The 21,240-nt window shown below is 49.4% G+C and overlaps 1 protein-coding gene across 2 annotated transcripts in view; it reads left to right on the top strand.

The window, feature by feature from the left end:
• Positions 1–7,395: 7,395 nt before the first annotated feature.
• The window catches only part of CNDP1 (carnosine dipeptidase 1), a 31,643-nt gene continuing 17,798 nt past the window's right edge, over positions 7,396–21,240 (top strand). The window contains exons 1-5 of one of the 2 annotated variants that reach the window (XM_049620106.1): positions 7,396–9,520; positions 12,886–13,011; positions 16,293–16,442; positions 17,165–17,327; positions 18,018–18,106. In XM_049620106.1, coding sequence (XP_049476063.1) covers positions 12,928–13,011; positions 16,293–16,442; positions 17,165–17,327; positions 18,018–18,106 — 486 coding nt within the window. In that variant the 5' untranslated portion in view covers positions 7,396–9,520; positions 12,886–12,927. The remainder of the gene's footprint in view (positions 9,521–12,885; positions 13,012–16,292; positions 16,443–17,164; positions 17,328–18,017; positions 18,107–21,240) is intronic. The other variant, XM_049620107.1, reaches the window with a different exon arrangement.

The following is a 21,240-nucleotide window of genomic DNA, read 5'->3' as shown; positions in this document are numbered from 1 at the left end:
CTCCCTTTCTCTTTGCCCCTCCCTTGCTCACGCTCTGTCTCTCTCTCTCTCAAGAATAAATAAACATTAGAAAAATAAAAAGAAAGATCTCTTGAGGTGGTTTGGAGACATAGCCTGTTAGCGGTTGAATTGTGTCCCCCTGCAAAATTCTTACAGTGGAGTCCTAATTCCCATTACCTCAGAACATGACCTTATTAGGAAATAGGGTCTTCGCAGATGCAATTAATTATGACAAGGCCATACTGGAGTAGGTGGGCCCTAATCCCATGGGACTGATGACCTTATGAAAAAGGGACATTTGGACACAGGCACGCACACAGGGAGAAGGGCATGTGCAGGTAAGGGCAGAGATTGGGTGATGTGTTTGCAAGATGAGGAACACCAGCCACCAGCAAGGAGCAGAAGCTGAGAGGCCGGGAAGATTTTCTCCCTTCCAGCCCTTAGAAGGAACCGGCTGTGCCCACACCCTGATCTTGGACTCCCAGCCTCTGGAACTGGGGGACAACAGGTTTCTCTTGTTGCATCCACTGGCCTATGGAACCTCCTTGTGGCAGCCCGAGCAGGCTACCTCGGGGCCTGCGATGCTGGTCTAGCTCATATGTAACATTCCTCCTGAGGGCCTGTGATGACAGAGCAGGGGCTCCCATACCTGCCCAACATCGTAGGGTGTGTTCCCCGCCTCTGTGTCAGCTCTGCTGGCCTTGGGCACACACACTTGCTCCCGCTCACAGGTCAGCCCCTCCACACGTACGCGGTGAAGCACCTGTTTTGTCACGCTGCCTGAGCTGCCTTGATGGCCTTCAGGAACGTCAGATGACTTCCGGGCCCCTACTTCATCCCTTTATCTGTGCGCATGAGATGCCTTGTTCCTTCCTCTGCCTTCGGATTGAATGAATATCTCTGAAGCATCTTTGTTTTCCAAATGTGAATCGGTCCACTATGCCAGCCTTGTCTTTTATGGGGGTGGCGGTGGGAGCACAGCCAGGCAGTTTGCAGAGAGATCTCTAGTTTGGGCAGCTGAGGGCCTTGAGGAGACCTTCTCTTCCCCTTTCCTTTGAGGTCCAGGGGAATTTCTAGAGGCTGCGGAACTCCAGCCCAATGGATCCCAAACTAGGAAGAATGGAGAGTAGACCTCCGACATCCGGAGTCTAGGGGACAGGGTGCCGGACTGCGTTTGTCTAAGGAGAGCGTGTGCCGTGCCGGTGTGCCAGGTGGGCAGGGCAGATGCCCGGGTGGCCCTTGAGATGAGCCACTTCAGGTGTGCTAGACGCTCATCGTCTCCACCTGACGGAGGTGAGATCTGCAGGATTTTCCAGTAGTTTCTGCAGTGCCTGGAATGCAGTTGTGCTGCGTGAGTGGTGGAGTCGGGTGTGGACTTGAGGCCCCCACGGCTGCTCCGGGCAGGCGAGCTAGGACATACGACAGCGTGCTTGTCCATATTCCCTTTTTCTTCCACAAAAACCAATATTCGTAATAAAACCACAGAGCAGAACTTCTGTTGAATGCAGAAAGCAAGGTACAACTTCGAGGGAGGATGTGGACAATCCTCACCAAACCCTGACATTTGGTGACATCTGGTGACATTTCTCACCAAACCCTGAACTCTCCCGCACCCCACCAACATTTGTGTGCATAGTTTTGGGGCGGAGGCCCAGGAATCTGCATTTCAGGTGGTAATTCAGTGATTTTTGGTATATTCACAGATATGTGCAAATATCACCACAGCTGATTTTAGGATATTTTCATGACCTCATAAAAGAAATCCTGTACCCTTGTCAATCTCTTCCTATTCCCCAGTGCCCACCTCCAGCCCCAAGGAACCCTTCATCTATTCACATCTCTTCTAGGGCTCCCTGTGGTGCAGGCAGTCAGCTACTTAACAAGAAGCATTTCTAAGGAAAGAAAAGTTTATGATTAGGACAAACTCCAGACTCTGTTTTTTAGTCTAGAGGGAGATCAGTTGAGATTTTTCTGGATGTTGGGTTTGTTGCATCTTTAGATGGTGGAGTGGGTGTGGGTCTAGTGAATTCCTGCCTTGTGGTTGGTGTGACCGGTGATGGCCTTGGGTGTTCTGGTGAAGTTCCTGAGTGGCCCACCCGGCAGCAGACAAGAAAAGCTGTCCGTACATGAACCGGTGTAGTGATTTCTCTGAAGTTTGTATCAAGTTGTCCAGCTTCAGTTTCTAGGGCGTTGGGAAGAAAGGGAAGTTTTCCTTTTTAGCAATTCCAAGTCAGAAGGGTGGGAGAAAATTGGAAACATTAGTTTGGAGAGTTGTCGCCAGCTATTGGAGGAAACTGAAAAATTCAGGACCCAGCCTAGTTTATAGGTGGATAACAGAACCTCAAAGACAATGACTGGGTCTAGGATCTGATAATGAATGTGTTGCAGTTCTGTACTGAAACACAATATTCTCTCTACAGTCACCCCCATTTCGGTCAAATGTGATCACAGTAGGATTAATGTGTTTGTAAAATGAGTCTAGTCCCATTACACTTGGCCGGATAATTTACGTAAGTGCAACAAGAATACTGACTGGTCACATAGGCTCTTTTTAAGTCTGCTTTACCAAAACTTTCAATGAAGAATCTCAGATTAGACTTTTGAAGTCTCTCTATACTGGGAAGCTAAGCCAAGGACTTGTCATCATTCTTTGCCTGTAATACCAACAGATCTGGGTGAATTCCTCTCTTCTGTGGTCCCCAATATATATTCTTATTAATTAATTTTTTTATTGAATTATAATTAACATACGGTGTTATTTTCAGGTCTACAACATAGTGATTCCCCAGTTCTAGACGTTACTCGTTGCTCATCGTAAGTGTGGTCACCAGACAATGTTATCGCGGTAATATTGGCTATATTCCCTATGCTGTACTTTTTCAACTCTGTCACTTACTTATTTTGTGCCTGGAAGTTTTTACCTCTTAATCCTCTTTATTTCACCCATCCCCTCCCAGCCTCTGGCAGCCACAAGTTCTCTGATTTTTAAGACTCTGTTTGTTTGTGCCTTTGTTTTACTTTTTAGATCCCACATGTAAGTGAAATCACATGGCACTCATATCTTAGGTTTCCTAAAATCTGCCAGAAAATATCCCTCCTTACTTACATGTACTTACATGTAAGGCTGGAAACCCTGTAAGCAAGGTACCAGGCTGGTTTTGGGGGGGCTTTATTGGTTAGATAAAGTCGACTTTAGTTCCTTAAAAGTGGTCATATCTGATTCTATATGCATATTATTCTCCAGTATGACATTCCAGTCAAGGCTTTGGTAATCAATGTTTTAAATTATATTTTCTTATAAGGACAATGCGTTACTATTTAACATATGAGTTTGCATATATATATATGTATTACATAGAAATATTATATACATTGCATATGTGTGTGTGTGTGTGTGTGTATACAATTAAATTATATTGCCATGGAAATAAGAACACTCAATAAGAGTTTACAGATTCCAGAGGGATCAGGCAGGGAGAAAAGCATAAATGTTTTAATTCCTGTTTACAAAGATAATTTATCAGATTACTGTAAGTTATAGATAGCTTAAGAAGAGAAAAAAGGGGGCGCCTGGGTGGCTCAGTCAGTTAAGCATTCAACTTTGGCTCAGGTCACGATCTCACGGTTCGTGAGTTTGAGCCCCCAGGTTGGGCTCTGTGCTGACAGCTCAGAGCCTGGAGCCTGCTTCAGATTCTATGTTTCCTTCTCAGTCTGCCCCTCCCCTGCTCATGCTCTGTCTCTCTGTCTCAAAAATAAATAAAACATTAAAAAAAAACTTTTTTTAAGGAGAAAAAAAGGGCTTCCTTAAATCTTAAAGGAGCCAGTGATATTTCAAACAAAAAGTTTAAAAAATGACTATCATCATCATCGGTTTGTTCAGACCCATGTAGTTAACTTTTTGTTTTGCTTGATTCTGGGTTAGAGGTTTTGTGACCGCATCAGCCTTCTCTTATTCTGGAAGTCCTTGCGCAATCACGTGGCAGGGTCTCAGGGCTCGAGGGATGCCACCGTGGAGTGTCCTTGCTACGGCGGATCACAGGTGTTCTGGGAGAAGGATCAGAGTGAGACAGCAACTTGTCTGAGGATGACAGAGACTTACAAATGACCATGGGTAAAGATGTGTTGAAAGCTCATTTTAAAATGAGTGAATTGACAAGGAAATTTGGTTATTTCTGAGGCACACAGCATTTTAAAGTAAACGTTGGAGGGGCTCCTGGGTAGCTCAGTCCATTAAGCCTCCTATCTCATGGTTCATGAGATTGAGCCCCGCGTCAGGCTTTGCACTGACAGTGTGGAGCCTGCTTGGGATTCTCTTTCTCCCTCTCTCCCTGCTCCTTGCCTACTTGTTTTCTATCTCTCTCTCAAATCGATAAGCATGAAAAAAAAAAGTAAACATTGGTATTATGATGGATTATACATACAGTAAGAACATTGATAAATTTCTAGAAATTGTATACAACTTCTGAAATACTTGTATTAGTAACACACACCTGGACAAATACAACTTAAAGAAGGTTAAACATCACTTGTTTGACACTGCTTCTCCTGGAATCCAACATGTCCAGTGGGCCTAATTATAATTTAATATCACTCCCAAATGTTTGATATTTTCCAGAGACCCTCTGGAAAAATTCCAATATTGGTTCTAGATCAAAAAGACTTCATGTAGAATTTGACTTTTGGAAGTTATCAAAAATGTCCAAAGGTTTAAAACTTGATTAAATATGATCAGAGGTCACTGTGAAATAATACTTGGTTATCTATTCAACCAGAGTGACGGTTTAAAAATGTCAAGGGCAGACCAGAAAGTTACCTGGTTTGAAAAACAAAACAAAACCTTTAGTTCTTTTACTATTGAGAAGATTCAACCTTCTTAAGTCATCAAAGACCTGATTATGACACCAGAAAGTACAGGGGGTTATTTTGACAAGGCACATAATCTTCATTTTGTAGGCAGATTATTCAACACGTAAAGAACAGTCTTCTGCAATAATCCAAGATAATTTTGTCCTTTTAATAGAGAAGGAATAATACATTCTAGTTTTATATAGGCACACTCTTGATATTAAAGCTCTTAAAAAAAACCCTTGTAATCAATTCATTTAATTTTAGCCAGTTTCCACACAACATAAGATTTTCTCTATTACTCTCTTTTTCCCCCAGCTTTTGATACTTGTTTTCTTTTTATGTATTATTCTCCTGTGTTCTTTTTAAACATTTTTATTTATTTTTGAGAGACAGAGAGAGACAGAGCCAAGCGGGGTAGGGGTAGAAAGAGGGGGAGACACAGAATCCAAAGCAGGATCCAGGCTCTGAGCTGTCAGCACAGAGCCCGACTCGGGGCTTGAACCCACAAACCGTGAGATCATGACCTGAGCTGAAGTCGGATGCTTAACCAACTGAGCCACCCACGTGCCCAATTCTCCTGTTCTTTACATTTTGAAATAGCTTTTAGATAACCCCTAAACTAGGACAAAATTACTCTTTTCTTTTAATAAGGGCACATTTTCATTCGTTAAATACATTTTCTTACCCAAAACACGTAATACTTTCCTGTGTACTTTATGTACGGAGTTTATTTCTTTACCCTAATTATTCTTAGTTTCCCTTACCTACGTAGATTAGAACCTTTAAGCCTTGTAACTGTAATATCTAGGGAACACCAGGAAATAAGCAGTTGTGAACTAGTTGTTACACACACATTCTGCAGTGGATTAACAACTTTGTGAAGACACCACTTCATAATTTCTACAGGCATATGCTCCCTCATAGTACAGATTCCCTCCCAAATGTAGAACATATTTGCCAACAGACTCACACATCTTTTGTCTCTTTTGTCTGTAATAAGAAGCCAAAATAGATAAATTTATGTTTATAAGTGTTTCAGTATTCTATCTTAGAAATGGTCTGGATATTTAATGAATATCCATCATTTAACTTAGTATAACTTTAAGGTTTCCAGTTTCCGAAAAGATTTTGGAAACTTTGTAACCAGTCATATTTTATAAAACCTAGGCACTGTTTGGGTCACAGTGTGAGGACAGTGTGTGTGGGGGGGAGTGGACCGGTCTGACACTGTAGGGGCGCCTGCCCCGAGCTCCTGCCTGGGGGGGCCTGCTGGGGGCTTGCTTCTGGGGTAGAGCCTGAGCCCCCACCAGCTGTTCTAGTTCAGTCTCACTAATTCTGGGGAGGAGGCAGTGAAGGACAGGGACAGTCCCATTCCACCTCTCCAGCTCTGTGCACAGGACAGTAGGTAATTCCTACACTGCCGGGTGCAAGGGCCTCCTGTCCCCAGAGCACCTCTCCCTGCCACCCTGTAAGTCCTCAAGTGTCCTGTGTCTCAACTGCACTTCCAAGTGATTACAATCCTTCCCGTTCAGAAGAGTTCTGGTTGGAACAGAGGCGCCTTTTGGAATATGCGTGGCCCTGAAAAGGACCACATTCGGCTTTGGCAGCCACGGGCACATAAAGCTGGGGGTGCTGGTCCCTGTGTCCCCCTGAAGGAACGGGAGGCAGAGCACCCTGAGGAAGTGGGGAGCTTGTGAAAGAGAAGTAAGGGGGAGTGCACACGTTGGGGGGGGAGGCTGCACAGGTGGAGGGAGGTGGGGGGTGCACCCAGGTGGAGGGGGGAAGTTCGCACAGGTGGGGGGGGGAGTGCACACAGATGGGGGGAGTGTGCACAGCTCGGGGGGAGTGAGCACGGGTGCGAGGGGTGCACACAGTCGGGGGAGTGACACAGGTGGAGGATGGGAGCGTACAAAGGTGCGGGGGGGGGGAGTGCACGCAGGTGGGGGAAGGACACGTGGGGGTGTACACGGGTGGTGGGGAGTGAGCAAGCACGGGTTGGGGGAGTGAGCACAGGTGTGGGCGGAGTGCACACAGGCGGAGCTTCCAAAGACAGTGAGGAGCTCCTTGAGTCGGCCCTACTAACAGACTTCAGCTTTACAGTTTACATTGTGCTGCAGCCAAGGGCCTCTGCAGGAGCTCTGGCCTGTGGCAATGACGGAGCCCAAAACCCCTACTGACACTGCACCTTGATTTATGTCCCGAGCTCACGGTGCTGGGCCCACAGTTATTAATGTATCCCGTGTACTGGGCTTGGAGGCTGAGGGTAGGTAGGATATGGATGTTCATGCCTTTTAAGGCGCAGTGATCAGAGCACAGGGCTTTTCAGGGAGCTTTCTCTCCACGTTAACCCGCCCTCCCCGGATTTGGGAAAGTTTCTGGTGAGTCTGCAGGGGGACGCTGCATGTGAGGCTGGCATGGGGCCAGGCTGGGGAGATCTTCCTTCCGGGACGTGAAATCACTTAGGGACTTCTGATCAAGATTCATTATGAGTTCATTTTTCCTGTTTTTTTTTTTTTTTTTTAATGTTTATTTATTCTTGAGAGAGAGAGAGAGACAGAGTGTGCGCAGGGGAGGGGCAGAGAGAGAGGGAGACACAGAATCCGAAGCAGGCTCCAGGCTCTGAGCCGTCAGCACAGAGCCCGAAGCGGGGCTCGAAGTCACGAACCTGTGAGACCATGACCTGAGCTGAAGTCAGATGCTGAACTGACTGAACCACGCAGGTTCCCCTCACTTTTTAAGCTCTCCCGTCCACTTCAAATACCCCAATTATATGTGCTTTAAAATTTAATTAATAGACTCAGAAATGTAATAAATATCCCTACTGAACAAAAACAAAACAAAACTTATAGTGGGGAGCAGGGGCTGAAGCTGCTGCTTTGCTGGACTCTGGGTCCCAAACAGGCTGCGGCATCTAGAAATGAGACTCCCGGGGAGTGACAGGGGCCCGAAGTGCCCAGGCACAGAGGGCAACCGGAGCCGGTGTCGTTGCAGAAGTCGAGGGACCGGCTGGGTGTCCCTGCTGGTGGCACACCCCAGCCCCACTGCACCCTGTCTGGGAATGCCGAGCCACCCCCGTAAGAGCTGGTCCTGGACCAGGCATCCCGAGCACCATGTGGGGGCCACCACAGCATCCCTAGGCAGAAATACTACAGAGAAGGAGGACGAAACAGCTGCCACTCAAGGCGAGCCTGCAGGTGAAAAGTCCTCAAGTGGCTAAGACTCATAATAAGAAAGATAGCCCACAGAATCTATTGGGAAGTGAGTTTATATCCTCAGAAATGGAAATAGTAGAACATGTTTAAAATGGATACAAACGATGTCTGTTTAAATTCTTCAAGAACTCAATGATCTCATGTGGGAGGCACCTAGGAGTCAAGAACAGATGGAGAGGAAGGAAGCACAACCTATTGGAGGTCCTGAAAATGAAAACTCGTCCTTGGAAAAACTCAGTGGTTCACGGAAGTGCATAAAGGGCCACAAAGAGAGAACCAGTCACCTGGAAAGCATGGCAGGGCTTTGCCCAAGGAGCTGAGCCAAGAGAAAAGAAGTAAAGAAGAAAAAAGAAAAGCTGAGAGAGCTTTTGGATGTACGACAGAGTGAAAGACTCCAACGCTAGTCCTTCTAGAAAAGGAATAACGGGAACGGCGGAGATGCGGAATCAGGGGGAGAGAAGAAGGGCTGAGTCTCCAGCTAAGGACGCCGAAGACTGAGCAGGTGAAGCCTTCCTTGTCTGGGAGAAGCCACTCTGCAGCTCCATACGGTGCAGAGTCACCGCACCGTGACTTCCGTCGTGGGACTTCCACGGGTACCTGCCTGTGGGAGAAACAGCCTCACCGTCTCTGTCCGCGGCGTCTGCCCTCGTGCTGTAAATGGCTGGCGTGTCTGCAGGTGTCGGCGGGCTTCTGGAAGCCGCGCAGAGCGGGCCTTCCTTCTGGCTGGTGCTTGGAGAGGCCCAGATACCTGGCCGGCCTGGAGGGAATAAGAAGGGTGACAAGAGTCCTGTCTGAAGTGACATCACAGGCGGGCGATGCCTGCTTTCTCCTTCCCTGCGGCCCACGTGGGGCGAAGACGGGAGGGAAGGAGAAAACACGCGCCCTTGATGTCGGGAGCTCGGTTATCGGACAGGCTGTCTGCCATCCAGGAGGGAGCACTGTGCACAGAGCCTTGGGGCCGAAGAGGGCTGGATGCTGTGTACAGGAGCTCAGGCCTCCTGAGAGCACGGGGTCAGGGGCCCGCTTCCTGTTTGTCTCTGAGCCCTTGCTGTCTGCGATTACGCAGCTCCCCCTCGGGCGGTCTCTGGCCGAGGAACCCCAGTTCTTGGGACTTGCTGGGGAGTTCTGCTCCTTGAAACCAATTCCTTCCTCTTGGAGGGCCTCCAGGCTGCCCTCTGAAGGCCACGCCCCCTTCCAGCTCATTCTTCAAGGGACAATTGCTGTCAGAGTTAGTTAATCTCTGCCGGGATCACTTGGCTCAGTTCAATGCCGGCAGCGGCAGAAAAACCTGGGTTTTTGGTGTTTTTTTTTTTGGTGTGGGGGTTTATTTTTAATCCTGTCATGGTAAGACAAACTAGGTGAATAAAGCCTTCTTTTCTGTGTTGTAACAAATCCATCCAAGCAGACCCGGGGCAGAGGCAGGCCCTGTAGAGCAATCGCGCGGGACGCCAGGAGACGTGGTGAGTAGAGTGCGTGTGTGCACGTTGGCCCCGCACTGAAGTTGCTCACAAGGGGAAGTAGGCCCTGCTGATGGGCCTTTGTGTTGTGGGAGGAAGCAAGCTTGGCCCAGGCTCTGTGGGCGGCAACAGTTTCCTTTTCTATCGTTTATTCTGTTCAACAGTCAGAATCAAACAAGGACAGCAAATGGGGAGGGGGTGGGTTTTATCCACATCCGCCCCCTCCCCAGCCCCCTCTCAGGGCTCCTGCTGCTTTTGAGGCAGGTGGGGGGGAGGGCCCTTGGTGAAGGCAGCCCTCGGCGATTTCCAGGCTGCCGTCGGCTAAGCGCACGATGACCCGGCTTTGTCCACTTGTTGGCGGAGCTGAGAGAGAGGAGAGTAGAAACAGGCCTGCGTCCTGTCCGGTGGGAAGCCAGGCCACAGCCTGGGAGGGGAGACATTCAGGAGGTGGGGCTGGATTGGGGCTGGGGGTGGTTACACCACAGACATGGGCATGACTTTGAGAAGTCTTAAAGGTAAAGTGTTTAAAAATAAGAGCACCGGGGTACTTGGAAATTTGTTCTAAGTCAAGGAACAACTAGCTGGAATCAGCAAGCAAGGCTTCCTCTGTGACCGGCCCCCGCAGCCCAGGGCTGGGCTACCTGCTCCCCGAAAGAAAACACCCCAGGGCTTTCCCAGCTCTACCCCTGACCCCATTCTTCAACTTCTCCTTCTCTAGCAACTTTTTTCCTTCTGCCAAGGCCAAAGTCAGGAATAGCCTTTCTAAATCTCCAGAATTTTGTTGGGTGATTAGTTCAAGGTCAAGCTTGACTATAACACAGGGAAGCAAACAGATAAAGGAACGTGAGAGGCTCCAGAGAGGAGCAGAGGTACAGCCTGGGGTCGGCCCCAGATCTTAAAGGCAGGGTTGGTGCCCCGAGCCACTCCGTGGGCCTGATAGCAAAGGACAGCAGTGCTCCATGTGCTCTGCGGGGAGAGGGAGTGAAAGTGAAGTGGTGTAGACCCCTGTTGTCCGGGCCACATCACCAGGAGCGGTCTTTTGGGAAGGTCAGTCCTTGGCATACGGCTCCCATTGGGAAGGGGGTAGTTCCCCCTGGAAATGGAGATGTTCTCAGGCCTTACGGTCACAGTTCTCCCTCTTTGCCTGTGACTCCCTTTTCTTCTTCAAAAATCCCTTTTTGTTTTTCATCAGAGAGGAGCATCGGATAATTTTTAATGGAAATTGAGTGGATAATAAAAGCTCAAATATTGGTTTAGGTGGAAAAAATAGCCTACTCCATTTCAAAGGGCTTTTCCTGGGTGCTCAGAGCTCCATCTTCCTGCCACTGTGGGTCTCAAGGAGTCCCTTCCTCCTGATTTATTTGCACCCTTCAGCTTTTGGCTCTGCCCCACAAGAGCCTAGCTGGATCCAGCTGTGTTCCCACCAGAATAGGAGGCAAAGGGAGGCAAAGGGAGCCCATGAACGGCCCACTGGCGCCACCTACTGGACAAAGTTCTTAATCCGTTCTTGACCGAGGACGGCTCACTGTCCCCTTGTTACCCACTACCTTGCTTCCTTTGTGGACAATTCTCCTACTCAGTGGTAGGCTGAATGAGTGCTTATACTTGTTGTTTCTACAACAGCTGTACTGTTTTGCACTATAACTTAATATCTTGCAATTCGCCCATTTAAATGGTGCAGTTACGTGGCTTTAGTATATTGACTTGTGCAGTCATTGTCACAATCCCAGAACCTGTTGTCATCACCCCAACAGAACCCTGCCCGTGAGCAGTCACTTCCCATCTCCCCTCATCCCCCCAGCCCTAGGCAGCCGGCAACGTGCTTTCTGTCTCAGGATTTGCCTATTCTGGACAATCTGTAGCGTTTTGCGTCTGGTTTCACCTAGCAAGGTGTTAAAGGCTCGTTCCTGTAGTAGCAGGTATCAGTACTCCATTTGTTTTTAGGGCTGAGCAACATATCTTGTCTGTATCACCCATCGATGGCCATTGGGATTATCTCCACCTTTCGGCTGTTACGGATAATGTTGCTATAAATGGTCATGTACGGGTTTTTGTGTGGACGTGTATTTTCATCTCTCCTGAGTGTATACCTAGGAGTGCAATTGCTGGGTCATATGGCAACTGTTTAATCATCTGAGGGCCTGCCAGACTGCTTTCCACAGCAGCTGCCTCATTTTACGCCCCCACCGGCAGCACATGAAGGGTCTGGTTTCTTCACATTCTCCCCAACGCTTGTCATCATCTGACTTCTTGGGTTTAACCATCCTTGTGGGTGTGAATTGTGTTGCTATGGTTTGATTTGATTTTCATTTCCCCGATGGCTAATGATGGTGAGCATCTTTTCATGTGCTTGTTGGCCATTTGTGTATTTTCCTTGGAGAAATGTTTATTCAGATTCTTTGCCCATTTGTAAACCGGGTTAATCTGTATTTTATTACTGAGTTGTAGTTTCTTATATCGTAGACACAAGTCCTCACCTTGGCTGTGCTGGTGCCTGGAACCGTAGGCCGAGGATCTATTGTAAAAATGTACAAAAGTCCAGAAGGAAGAGCTGGTTTGGAAGAAGATGATTAGTTTAGTTCTGACCTGGTAGTCCTACCCTCATCCAGACCAGTTTTTCTGCTCTGTGCCCAGCCTGGAGCCCACCATCCGGGTGGAGGGACGGCTGCGGAGGGAGGAGGGGGGAGACTGGGGTCTCTAGCAGGTCCCACATTTACAGGCAAGGGAAGGAGGGACCCCTCATGGATGGAAACAGAGAGGCCAGAGCAGTTCGCGGGGAAGACAAGAGATAGGGCCGGGGGGGCCTCCCAGGTGGAGGGTGGGGCTGACGGTGTCTAAGTGACGGCCAGGCCTTCGATGTCCTTACCGCATGGCTTGTAAGTTTCTTTTTAAGGGACTCTAACCTCAGGAGCGGATGGAAGGAACTCACAATGCCACACAGGATTTTAAAGAGTCCTTACAAAAATTTTTTTTTTCTAATAAACTGGTTGATCACACAAAAATGTTTTGGTTTTTTTTTAAACTGAGTCACACTTCTCTCTCACACAAACACTGCCCTTGGCTGCTGCCTGGGATGCGGAGCACTGACTTGCCTTCACGGGAAGAGGGCCAACAGGGAAGACGGCATGTTACCAAACGTGTTCACTTGGTTTCTGTCTTATTAAAATTCTTCAGCGTTGAAAATGAAGTGATTTGGTGAAGATACAGCAAAAACTCTTCTTTCCTGTTCTACTACCTTTTGTTATTTTAGTCCAAATGACCGGGAGTAGCTGTGTTGGATAACATAAGCTTTCTTGAAGTATTTGAAAGGTCGAAGGTTCAAAATCTGGTATTTATCTTTGATGTCCCTCCCCTGTCGCCCGCTGCAGGTGACCTCTCTCCTGGCTTACCTGCTGCTGCTCGAGGGAGGCATGTTCTCTCCGTCCCCACCACCCTCCGGGCTGTTGGAGAGGGTCTTCCAGTTCATCGATCTCCACCAGAATGAGTTTGTACAGGTAGGAGGAACCACACACACGAAACGCTTAAATGGCATACCCTTTGGGTATCTGGGTGAGTGCTTATTTGCTGGGAGGTGTGGAATTTTCTTTTTTTTTTTTTTTTGCCTGACAACTTAATTCCATTTGAAATGCCCTTGAGTCTTCACTGAATTAAACTAAGAAATATTTGTGGGGCGCCTGCATGGCCCCGTTGGGTAATCATCCAACTTTGGCTCAGGTCACGACCTCACGGTCTGTGGGTCTGAGCCCCATGTCGGGCTCTCCGCTGTCAGCGCGGAGCCTGGAGTCGGCTTCAGATCCTCTGTCCCCCTCCCTCTCTGCCCCTTCCCAGCTCGTGCTATCTCTCTCTCTCACGGCTGTCCGCGTAGTGCTGACACCTGCTGAACCCACGCTGACCCTGGACCGTCACCAGAGTGCCCATTCCTCCCTTACTGGGGCCCTTGCTGAGGTCCCTCCTCCTGCAGAGCCTGCCTGAGACTCATCCCCCCGTGACGCCATGCCAGGGTAATACCACCTGGCTGCAGCAAGCTTTAGGTCCAGAGTTCTGCCGAGGTCAATGTCAAAGCTGTTTTGTAGACCTTGTGCAATGTGCACTTTATCTCCTCCCTTAGAATCCTCTGCTCCATTCCTAACCCAGCGCACGTGGTGCAGGGCATACATCTCGCGGAGAAGAGATGGAGTGGGAGGGGTGGAGAAAGGGGAGAGGGGGCCTGGGAGCAGAGAGGGTGGGGGCAGGCAAGGGCTGTAGCCACTGTCTCCCTGAAAGTCCCCTCCTCCTCCGCTGGCCCTCTGGCCCCTTGACGCGTGACAGCGTCCACCACGGCCCTGGAACTCTGTGACATCTCACGGGACTTTGTACCCGAGCCCGCACGCCATGTCTGACACACGATTCACGTTCAGTGTACGTATGCTGGATCCACCAGCCGGCGTTGGCCATATTCATGGGCGGACAGATGGGAAAAGCTCGTGTCTCGTGCCGACACGAAGGCTGAATGGCCAGGCCGCTGGCCCTACACTTGACCTTCATGGAATCCTTCCTCATACTCGTGTGTGTCTTTACTTCACGTGAGGCCTCTTGGGTGTTTGAAACCCAACTGGGGACTCCGGTGTCGTTTGGAATTAACGGGGGGCAATGTGTGGTGGTTGACTTGGGTGTTTCAGCCCAAACTCTCCTTTCTGCAGCCTCCTCACACGTTCCCAGTCTGTCGCCTTTAGGGATTACTTGGCGGCCTCTGGTCTATAAATGTCAGTTTAAGAGTGCAAAACACGATATTCCTTCAGGTCCAGTTAATGTCTTCATACTAAAAATAAAAGTGCCACAACCGGGAAAGAGATCAAACTAAAATAAGGTGGGGAGTCCAAGAGCAGTCATCTAAAATACGCGTGGTTTTTGACAAAAATGGTGGCTGTCCCAATATCAGAAGCTCGAGCCCCAAGAGTGGAATGTGATTGATTATTATTTTTTTTAATTTTTAAAAATATTTGTTTATTTTAGAGAGAGATAGAGCATGAGTGGGGGAGGGGCAGAGAGGGAGGGAGACGCCGAATCCGAAGCAGGCTCCAGGCTCCGAGCTGTCAACACAGAGCCCGACGCGGGGCTCGAACTCACGAGCCGTGAGATCATGACCTGAGCCGAAGTCGGATGCCCGGCTGAGCCACCCAGGCGCCCCTGTGATTGATTATTATTGATAATTCGATACTAGTTGGTATTGATTGGGTGCCTGTTAGGGCCCGGGCGCTGAGATAAGTCATGTGTCGTCATCTTCTCTGATCCTCGCGGAAAGGAATGCTTGTTGTCTTTTCGGCTTCCCTCTTTTGTGTGACCAGATGTGTGCGTTTCCCACATGTCAAGCAACTATATAGCTCTCTGGACACCAAGGGGGCATCCACAGTCCAGCTCCCTCCCGACCCACCTGCCTGGCACGAGCGTCACCCCCCTACCCCCACCGCCGACTGTGGATGCCAGTCACGGGTAGTGAGCCCCCAGTTACCCACAGGTTCCATGCAGCTCCCGTGACTCCCGCTCAGGTCCCATGGTTTGCTATAACAGCTCCAGAACTGAGGGAGACAGTTACTTACGGTTGCCATATGTTATGTAATAAAGGACATGATAAAGGCTATGTGTGAGCAGCCAGGTGAAGAGGCACAGAGGGCACGGTCTGGAAGCACCTTCTGTCCCCCTGAGGTTGGGGTGCGCCTCGTTCCCGGGCCGCGGATGCAGTCGCCAACCTGGAAGACGTCTGAACCCTGTACTTTCAGGGACGCTTGTAGAGGCTTCTTCACGAAGGCAGGATCGATTGTGAACCAATGTCCAGCCCCTCCCTCCCCAGAGGATGTGGCTGGGGTCGGAAGCCCCAAGCTTCTAAACACGGCGTGGTCTTTCTGGGGACCAGCTCCATCCAGAAGCCCATTAGGACTGCCTCATTAGAACAAAATATGCTCCTGCCTCCCGAGAAATTCCAAGGGGGTTGGGAGCTCTCTTTCAGGAGCCCAGTCTCTGAACAAAAGATACTCCTGCACCGTCATCTCATAGGAAATTACCAAGGTTTTAGAGGCTCTGGTCAAGAGCCCAGGACAAAGGTCAAAATGTACATTTCTTATTGTGTGATGGTATCACATGCACAACTGCCCGCAGGTGGAGAGCACTGCCCTCCTCATGGGGATGAGGGACATGTGCTGTCCCTCCAGCTCGAATGGGCAGAACCCGGTGCAGGAGGCAAGGCTGTCCGCCTGCGGAGGCCTGAGTTTAGGCCCCGGGATACACTGCCTACTGGGTTCCGGAGGTGCCGGGGGCTGACCACAACACCTATATGCCAAGGGTGCTCAGGGAGCCCTGCAGCCCAGCCGAGGCCACCGTGTGCTTGATCAGAGTGAGCAGCGAGGGCCGGGCGCCTCCGGGGCCTTGTGGGAGGCCCGGGGTCCTAGAGCAGAGTCACCAGACAGCTGCTCCAGGCTCTTACTAAACCAGAAGTGGTGGCTCAGGAGCCCTGCCGTGCACCCTGTGGATCCAAGGAGGACAGGCGCAGCTGTCTAGGAAGACAACCCTGTGCCCAAGCTGTCCTGGCCTGTTTTCCTTACACAGCAAACGTCTCTACCGGCCCGTCTGGCGGTTCATCTTGGGTGTTGCCTGTTTGCCAGCTCAGTGTTCAGGTCAGATGAAGAGTGCTAGAGATTTGGTGTCCCCTACCGCTGAGTGACGTCTCAGTGAGGAGCACCCCACCCAGAGCGGGTGTGGGTGACACTCCCCAGGCAAATCACCTTGTCGCCTTTCCTCACAGATACTTAAGGAGTGGGTGGCCGTAGAGAGTGACTCCGTTCAGCCCGTGCCCCACCTCAGGCAAGAGCTCTTCCGAATGATGGCCCTGGCTGCAGACAAGCTTCGGTGCCTGGGTGCCAGCGTGGACTCCGTGGACACGGGCTTTCAGCAGGTTGGATGGCCCCTCCCCCACCATGAGTGAGGCCACCTCCCTGGGCGTCAGCCATGGCTTCCCTCGGGGGTGGCAAGACTGGAACTGGCTTCGATCCTCCAAAAAAACACCCCTATAATCTTCATGCCCAGTAAAGATGAAGAATTACATCTTGTCCCCGATGAGATGGTGTTACCGATCTCTCGTTGTGTCAGGACTGGGAAGGCCCCCCTCCGTATTCTATTCACATCCTTCACGTGTGGTTCCAGTTACTCCCAAACTGTCCTTTCCCTTACATCCAAATGTACCTTTCTCAAAGGACCCAGTCTTTCATCAGAGTTACGGCTTTTTACTGCATCTCGGTCACAAATGGCAGTCCTCCCTCTAAGTGCCGTTGCACCCGCGTCAGCACTGACGAATCCCTGAATGGTCTGTTTTCCAGAACCATGTCCACTGGATTTAAGCCTTTGGAGTCTGAGTTCATACTGAAGAGCATGTTCGATTCAGCTGGCTGTCACCATGCATCTAAAAAAGTATTTTTCATTACGTTTTAGGTTTTAATTAAGTGGCTCATGGTACCCTTTTTTAAATGTAGATAAAGTGATGATCAGAAAAACTGTGTGGGCTCTACAGAAGACCATGGGTAGAAACAAAACAGGACTCCTACTCTCATGTCTGAATTTTCTGGACGAACTAGACAACATTTATTTATTTTTTTTATGTGACCTGTTTTTCTTCTGCAGCTGCCTGACGGTCAGACTCTCCCGATACCCCCCATCATCCTGGCCGAACTGGGAAATGATCCAAAAAAGCCCACCGTGTGCTTCTATGGCCACTTGGACGTGCAGCCTGCTAGACAGGAAGATGGCTGGCTCACAGACCCTTACACGCTGACGGAAGTGGATGGTCAGTGATGCATCAGTGTTGGGTTCTTTGTGGATAAGGGATTGCCTACAAGGCTTGGGGACTAAAGATGTGACTCCTATCCCCTGTCACCGTTAAGGATCAACAAAATGCTGCCAGTCTTATAGTCTACCAGTTGTCCAACAAGGCTGGCTGTTAGTCACTTGTGAAATAAGCTACAGCTGTGTGCGTGATGCATGCTCTTGGGCGAGTTAACTCCCAAGATGGGGGTTCTTGGGAGGAAGGTAGTCGTCCGGGTCACACAGTTTCCTTTGTTAAAGTACTGAGTGAAATTATGTTTTTTAAAGAAAAGAAGAAAGGTTAACGGAGATACACACATACCCTGTTTTCATTCTCATGCGAATTATAAACTCTTGAAAGGAGAGGCTGTGTTACATGGCATTCCACAACAGGTCTGCAGGTTCTTTCCAGCAAGCTTGGATAAAACGGCTAATTCCTATTAAGGCCAGAGGGATTTGTATATTGCAAATTAGTTTGTATTATCTGACTAGCTGATGGCCATACTGTTTGTACAGAAGAAATCGGACATGGTGATCTCAAAGCAAGATTTGTGCCTGGGAAAATAGAAAGTACAGTTAAAATGATTACCCATAAAACTACCTTTGTTTTTAACTTGCTCAACTTGGCAGGGGCGTCTGTGCCTTTCTCAAAGTCCTTCCCCTATTTTTAAAGGAAAACTTTATGGTCGTGGAGCAACAGACAACAAGGGCCCCGTTTTAGCGTGGATTAATGCTGTGAGCGCCTTCAGAGCCCTGGAAGAAGTAGGTAACCAGCTGTGTTTGGGAGGGGATGTTGTCGGCATGGTCACTATGATCACGATGATGATGATGACAAGGACGATCATGGCAGTGAAGGTGACAGTGTTGATGATGATGACCATTATGACGATGGTGATGATGACAGTGCAGGTGGTGGTGATGGTGAAGATGGCCATGACGAGGATGGTGATTGGCAACGATGACAATGATGATGACGATGTGGACATTGATGATGACGATGACAGTGATGATGACATGATGATGACGACAGTAATGATGACATGATGATGACAATGACAGTGATGATGACATGATGACAATGACGATGATGTGGACATTGATGTTGACAGTGATGACAATGACAATGACGATGTGGACACTGACAATGACGATGATGATGACGATGATGATGATGTAGACATTGATGATGACGATGACAGTGATGATGACGTGATGATGACGACGATGACGATGACATGATGATGACAATGACAATGATGTGGACATTGATGATGACGATGACAATGATGATGACATGATGATGACAATGACAATGATGTGGACATTGATGTTGACAGTGATGACAATGACGATGTGGACACTGACGATGACGGCGATGATGGTGATGACGATGGTGAGGACATAATGATGACAATGACGATCACGATGATGACGAGGACAAGGGTGATAGTGATGACGAGGGCAGTGATGACCACAAGGATGACAAAGATGAGGATGACGATGACACTAAAGGCAGCGTGCTTTGTGTCACGGTGCTCCGAGCTTAAAATTGCGCTGTGTCCTCTTCTGTTCCCAGCAGTCTCCAGGGGTGTGGGTTACCGTCACACCCACTTCACAGATGAGGAACTTGAGGCCTGGGAAAACAAAGGGACTTTCTGAGTCTGCCCGCTGGTCTGGGGCAGGGGTGGTGCTGATGCTTTGAGCCTGCGTTGTTGACCACAGTTAAAAACAAAACACCAAGCACAGGAGGAGCCTGCACTCGTCTTTTTTATCTTTCTCTTGTCTGGTCTCCTATCTTTATCTGTCTCTCTTATCTTTATCTTACTTTAGCTTGTCTTTTTTGTCTTCTCCTCCTCCTTAACACAAGATATGGCTTCATTAATAGAGACAGACATGCACTTTAAAGAACGTATTAGCTGCTTTACAGATTATCAAGCTAGAACTCTCTGGTATGTGACATTCTGTCTGAATCCTCAGATCTCTTTCCACTTGTGTGAAAAGTGGTTTCAATAGGTGTCCAAGTCAGGGCATGGAAAAGTAGGAGTGCAGCTCTGAGGAGGGGGACCTCCTCTTTCAGGCCACCGGAGGATGGCATTGGTGGACCCAAGCTTGCACCTTTAACTGTCTCATGCAGTGTTCTCCAAGGGTGGTTCATCTCACACCACTCTCCTCCTACTAACGAATGTGGTTAGACTCCAAACCGAGGATTCAATCTAGCCGTGTGGCCACGGGCAAGAGAGTTCATCTCTCTGGGCCTCAGATTCTGCTCTGTAAAAATGAGGGCATTGATTTGGGTGGTCAGCTTTCCAACACTGTTTAGTTGATGGCGTATTTCCATTTGGCCCCGAGTTAGCCCGTCGAGTTGGTGAGCATGATGGCAGGGAGAGCCTGGCCCTTGGCTCCTAGCCCCTGTCCGTGCTCCCTGTTCTGGGGAAGGCTGGGAAATCCCCGCGCCGAGCCCGCGCCAGCTGCAAGTTCAGGGAATCTTCCCGGAGAGGAGGCAGCCCTGGGGCTAGACGTGGTGGGAGGGGCCGTTTCCAATGGAGACGGAAGAGAGGAGAGGAAGGAGGGGAGGCACCACCGTCACACCCCGACTCCTAAGGCACTTCCCAAGGAAAGCCGCCTGCAGGCTTCTCCCTGTGCATGAAGTTCAGAGCACCTGCTGTGCTCCAGACACCCGAGAGGTCCAGGGGCTGCAAATACAGGTCCCCACGGTCCTGGCCTCATTCCCTAGCTCGCACCGGACCTGCTTCATGGCCCTGGGGTCTCTGGGTACACTGAGATGGCCTCGGAGTTTTAGGAAGTTCTTCAAGGCCCTTTGAGCCAGAGCTTCCCTTCTTCTCAGGACTTACTTATGAGGCGTCCATTGTGGAATATTCCTTGAAGTGCAGTTTGGAATGGGGCGCCTAAGTTAAGTCATAGGGTTGACATTTTGCACCTATCTTGTTCGATGCGGTATTACAAGAAGAAGGAAGCTTGGGTTGGCTCTGTTGGTTCCGGGACATGCACATTTATTACACTCGGTTCCTGTCTGGGCTCCACAAAGCATTAGCTCTGTGCCTCTGGAGTGCAGAAGGATTTTGTGGGACCGAAATGTGTAACCTTTCTACCTTCCTCTCCTCTTGCTCACATGACTTCATTGAATTAACCATTTGAAGGTTGGATATTTAAAAAGGAAATGGGGCCCATCGGGTGACTTCATGGGCAAAAAGGAAGGTGTTACCAGTCACAGAGGAAGCAGACCCTCTGCCCGTCGTCCCCACCCCAGCCCCAGCCAAAGGCTCTGAGAGCAGCACACCCTGTCTAGGACAGAGGAGGCTCGAGGTAGGGGTCCCGCTGTGTGGGTCTCCATCCAGCCTGTTCCAAGGAGACCTGGGGAAGTAGGGGTCTGTGTCCGGGTGCCAGGCAGAGCGAGCCAGCCCACCCTCCTGGATGGCCTCTTCCAAATCCTGTCCGTCAGACCAGGTCCTGACTTTGCCCCATGTTTTCCTAGAGGCAATTTCATCAGCAGCCAGGGGCTGCTCTTTCAGGAGTTCATTTTCTCCTGAGACAGAGCAGAAGAGAGGGATGTAACCGCTCTTGACTCCACTGCTTTATCTCACTGAGAAAGACGGGCTTCCTAAGTGAGCCCATTGTTCTGGCTGGGTCCCATTGACCCCCTACAAAGCTGCCTCCCGAGTTGTCATACCTGCTTAAATAAGCCCTGAGTGTTTAACATGATCTTGGTTTCTCTTTCTTTTTCTCTTTCTTTAGTTCTTTCTACATTCTTTCTGTGTCTTCTTCCTTATTTCCTTTCTTCCTTCCCTCCTCCCTCCCTCCTTCTCTCTCTCGTCTCTTTCTTTTTTTCTTTCTTTCTTTCTTCCTTTCTTCCTTCCTTCCTTCCTTCCTTCCTTCCT

Source organism: Panthera uncia, assembly GCF_023721935.1.
Source record: "Panthera uncia isolate 11264 chromosome D3 unlocalized genomic scaffold, Puncia_PCG_1.0 HiC_scaffold_8, whole genome shotgun sequence".
In the NCBI taxonomy this organism is placed as follows: Eukaryota; Metazoa; Chordata; class Mammalia; order Carnivora; family Felidae; genus Panthera; species Panthera uncia.
This window is presented reverse-complemented; position numbering and strand designations above follow the sequence as displayed.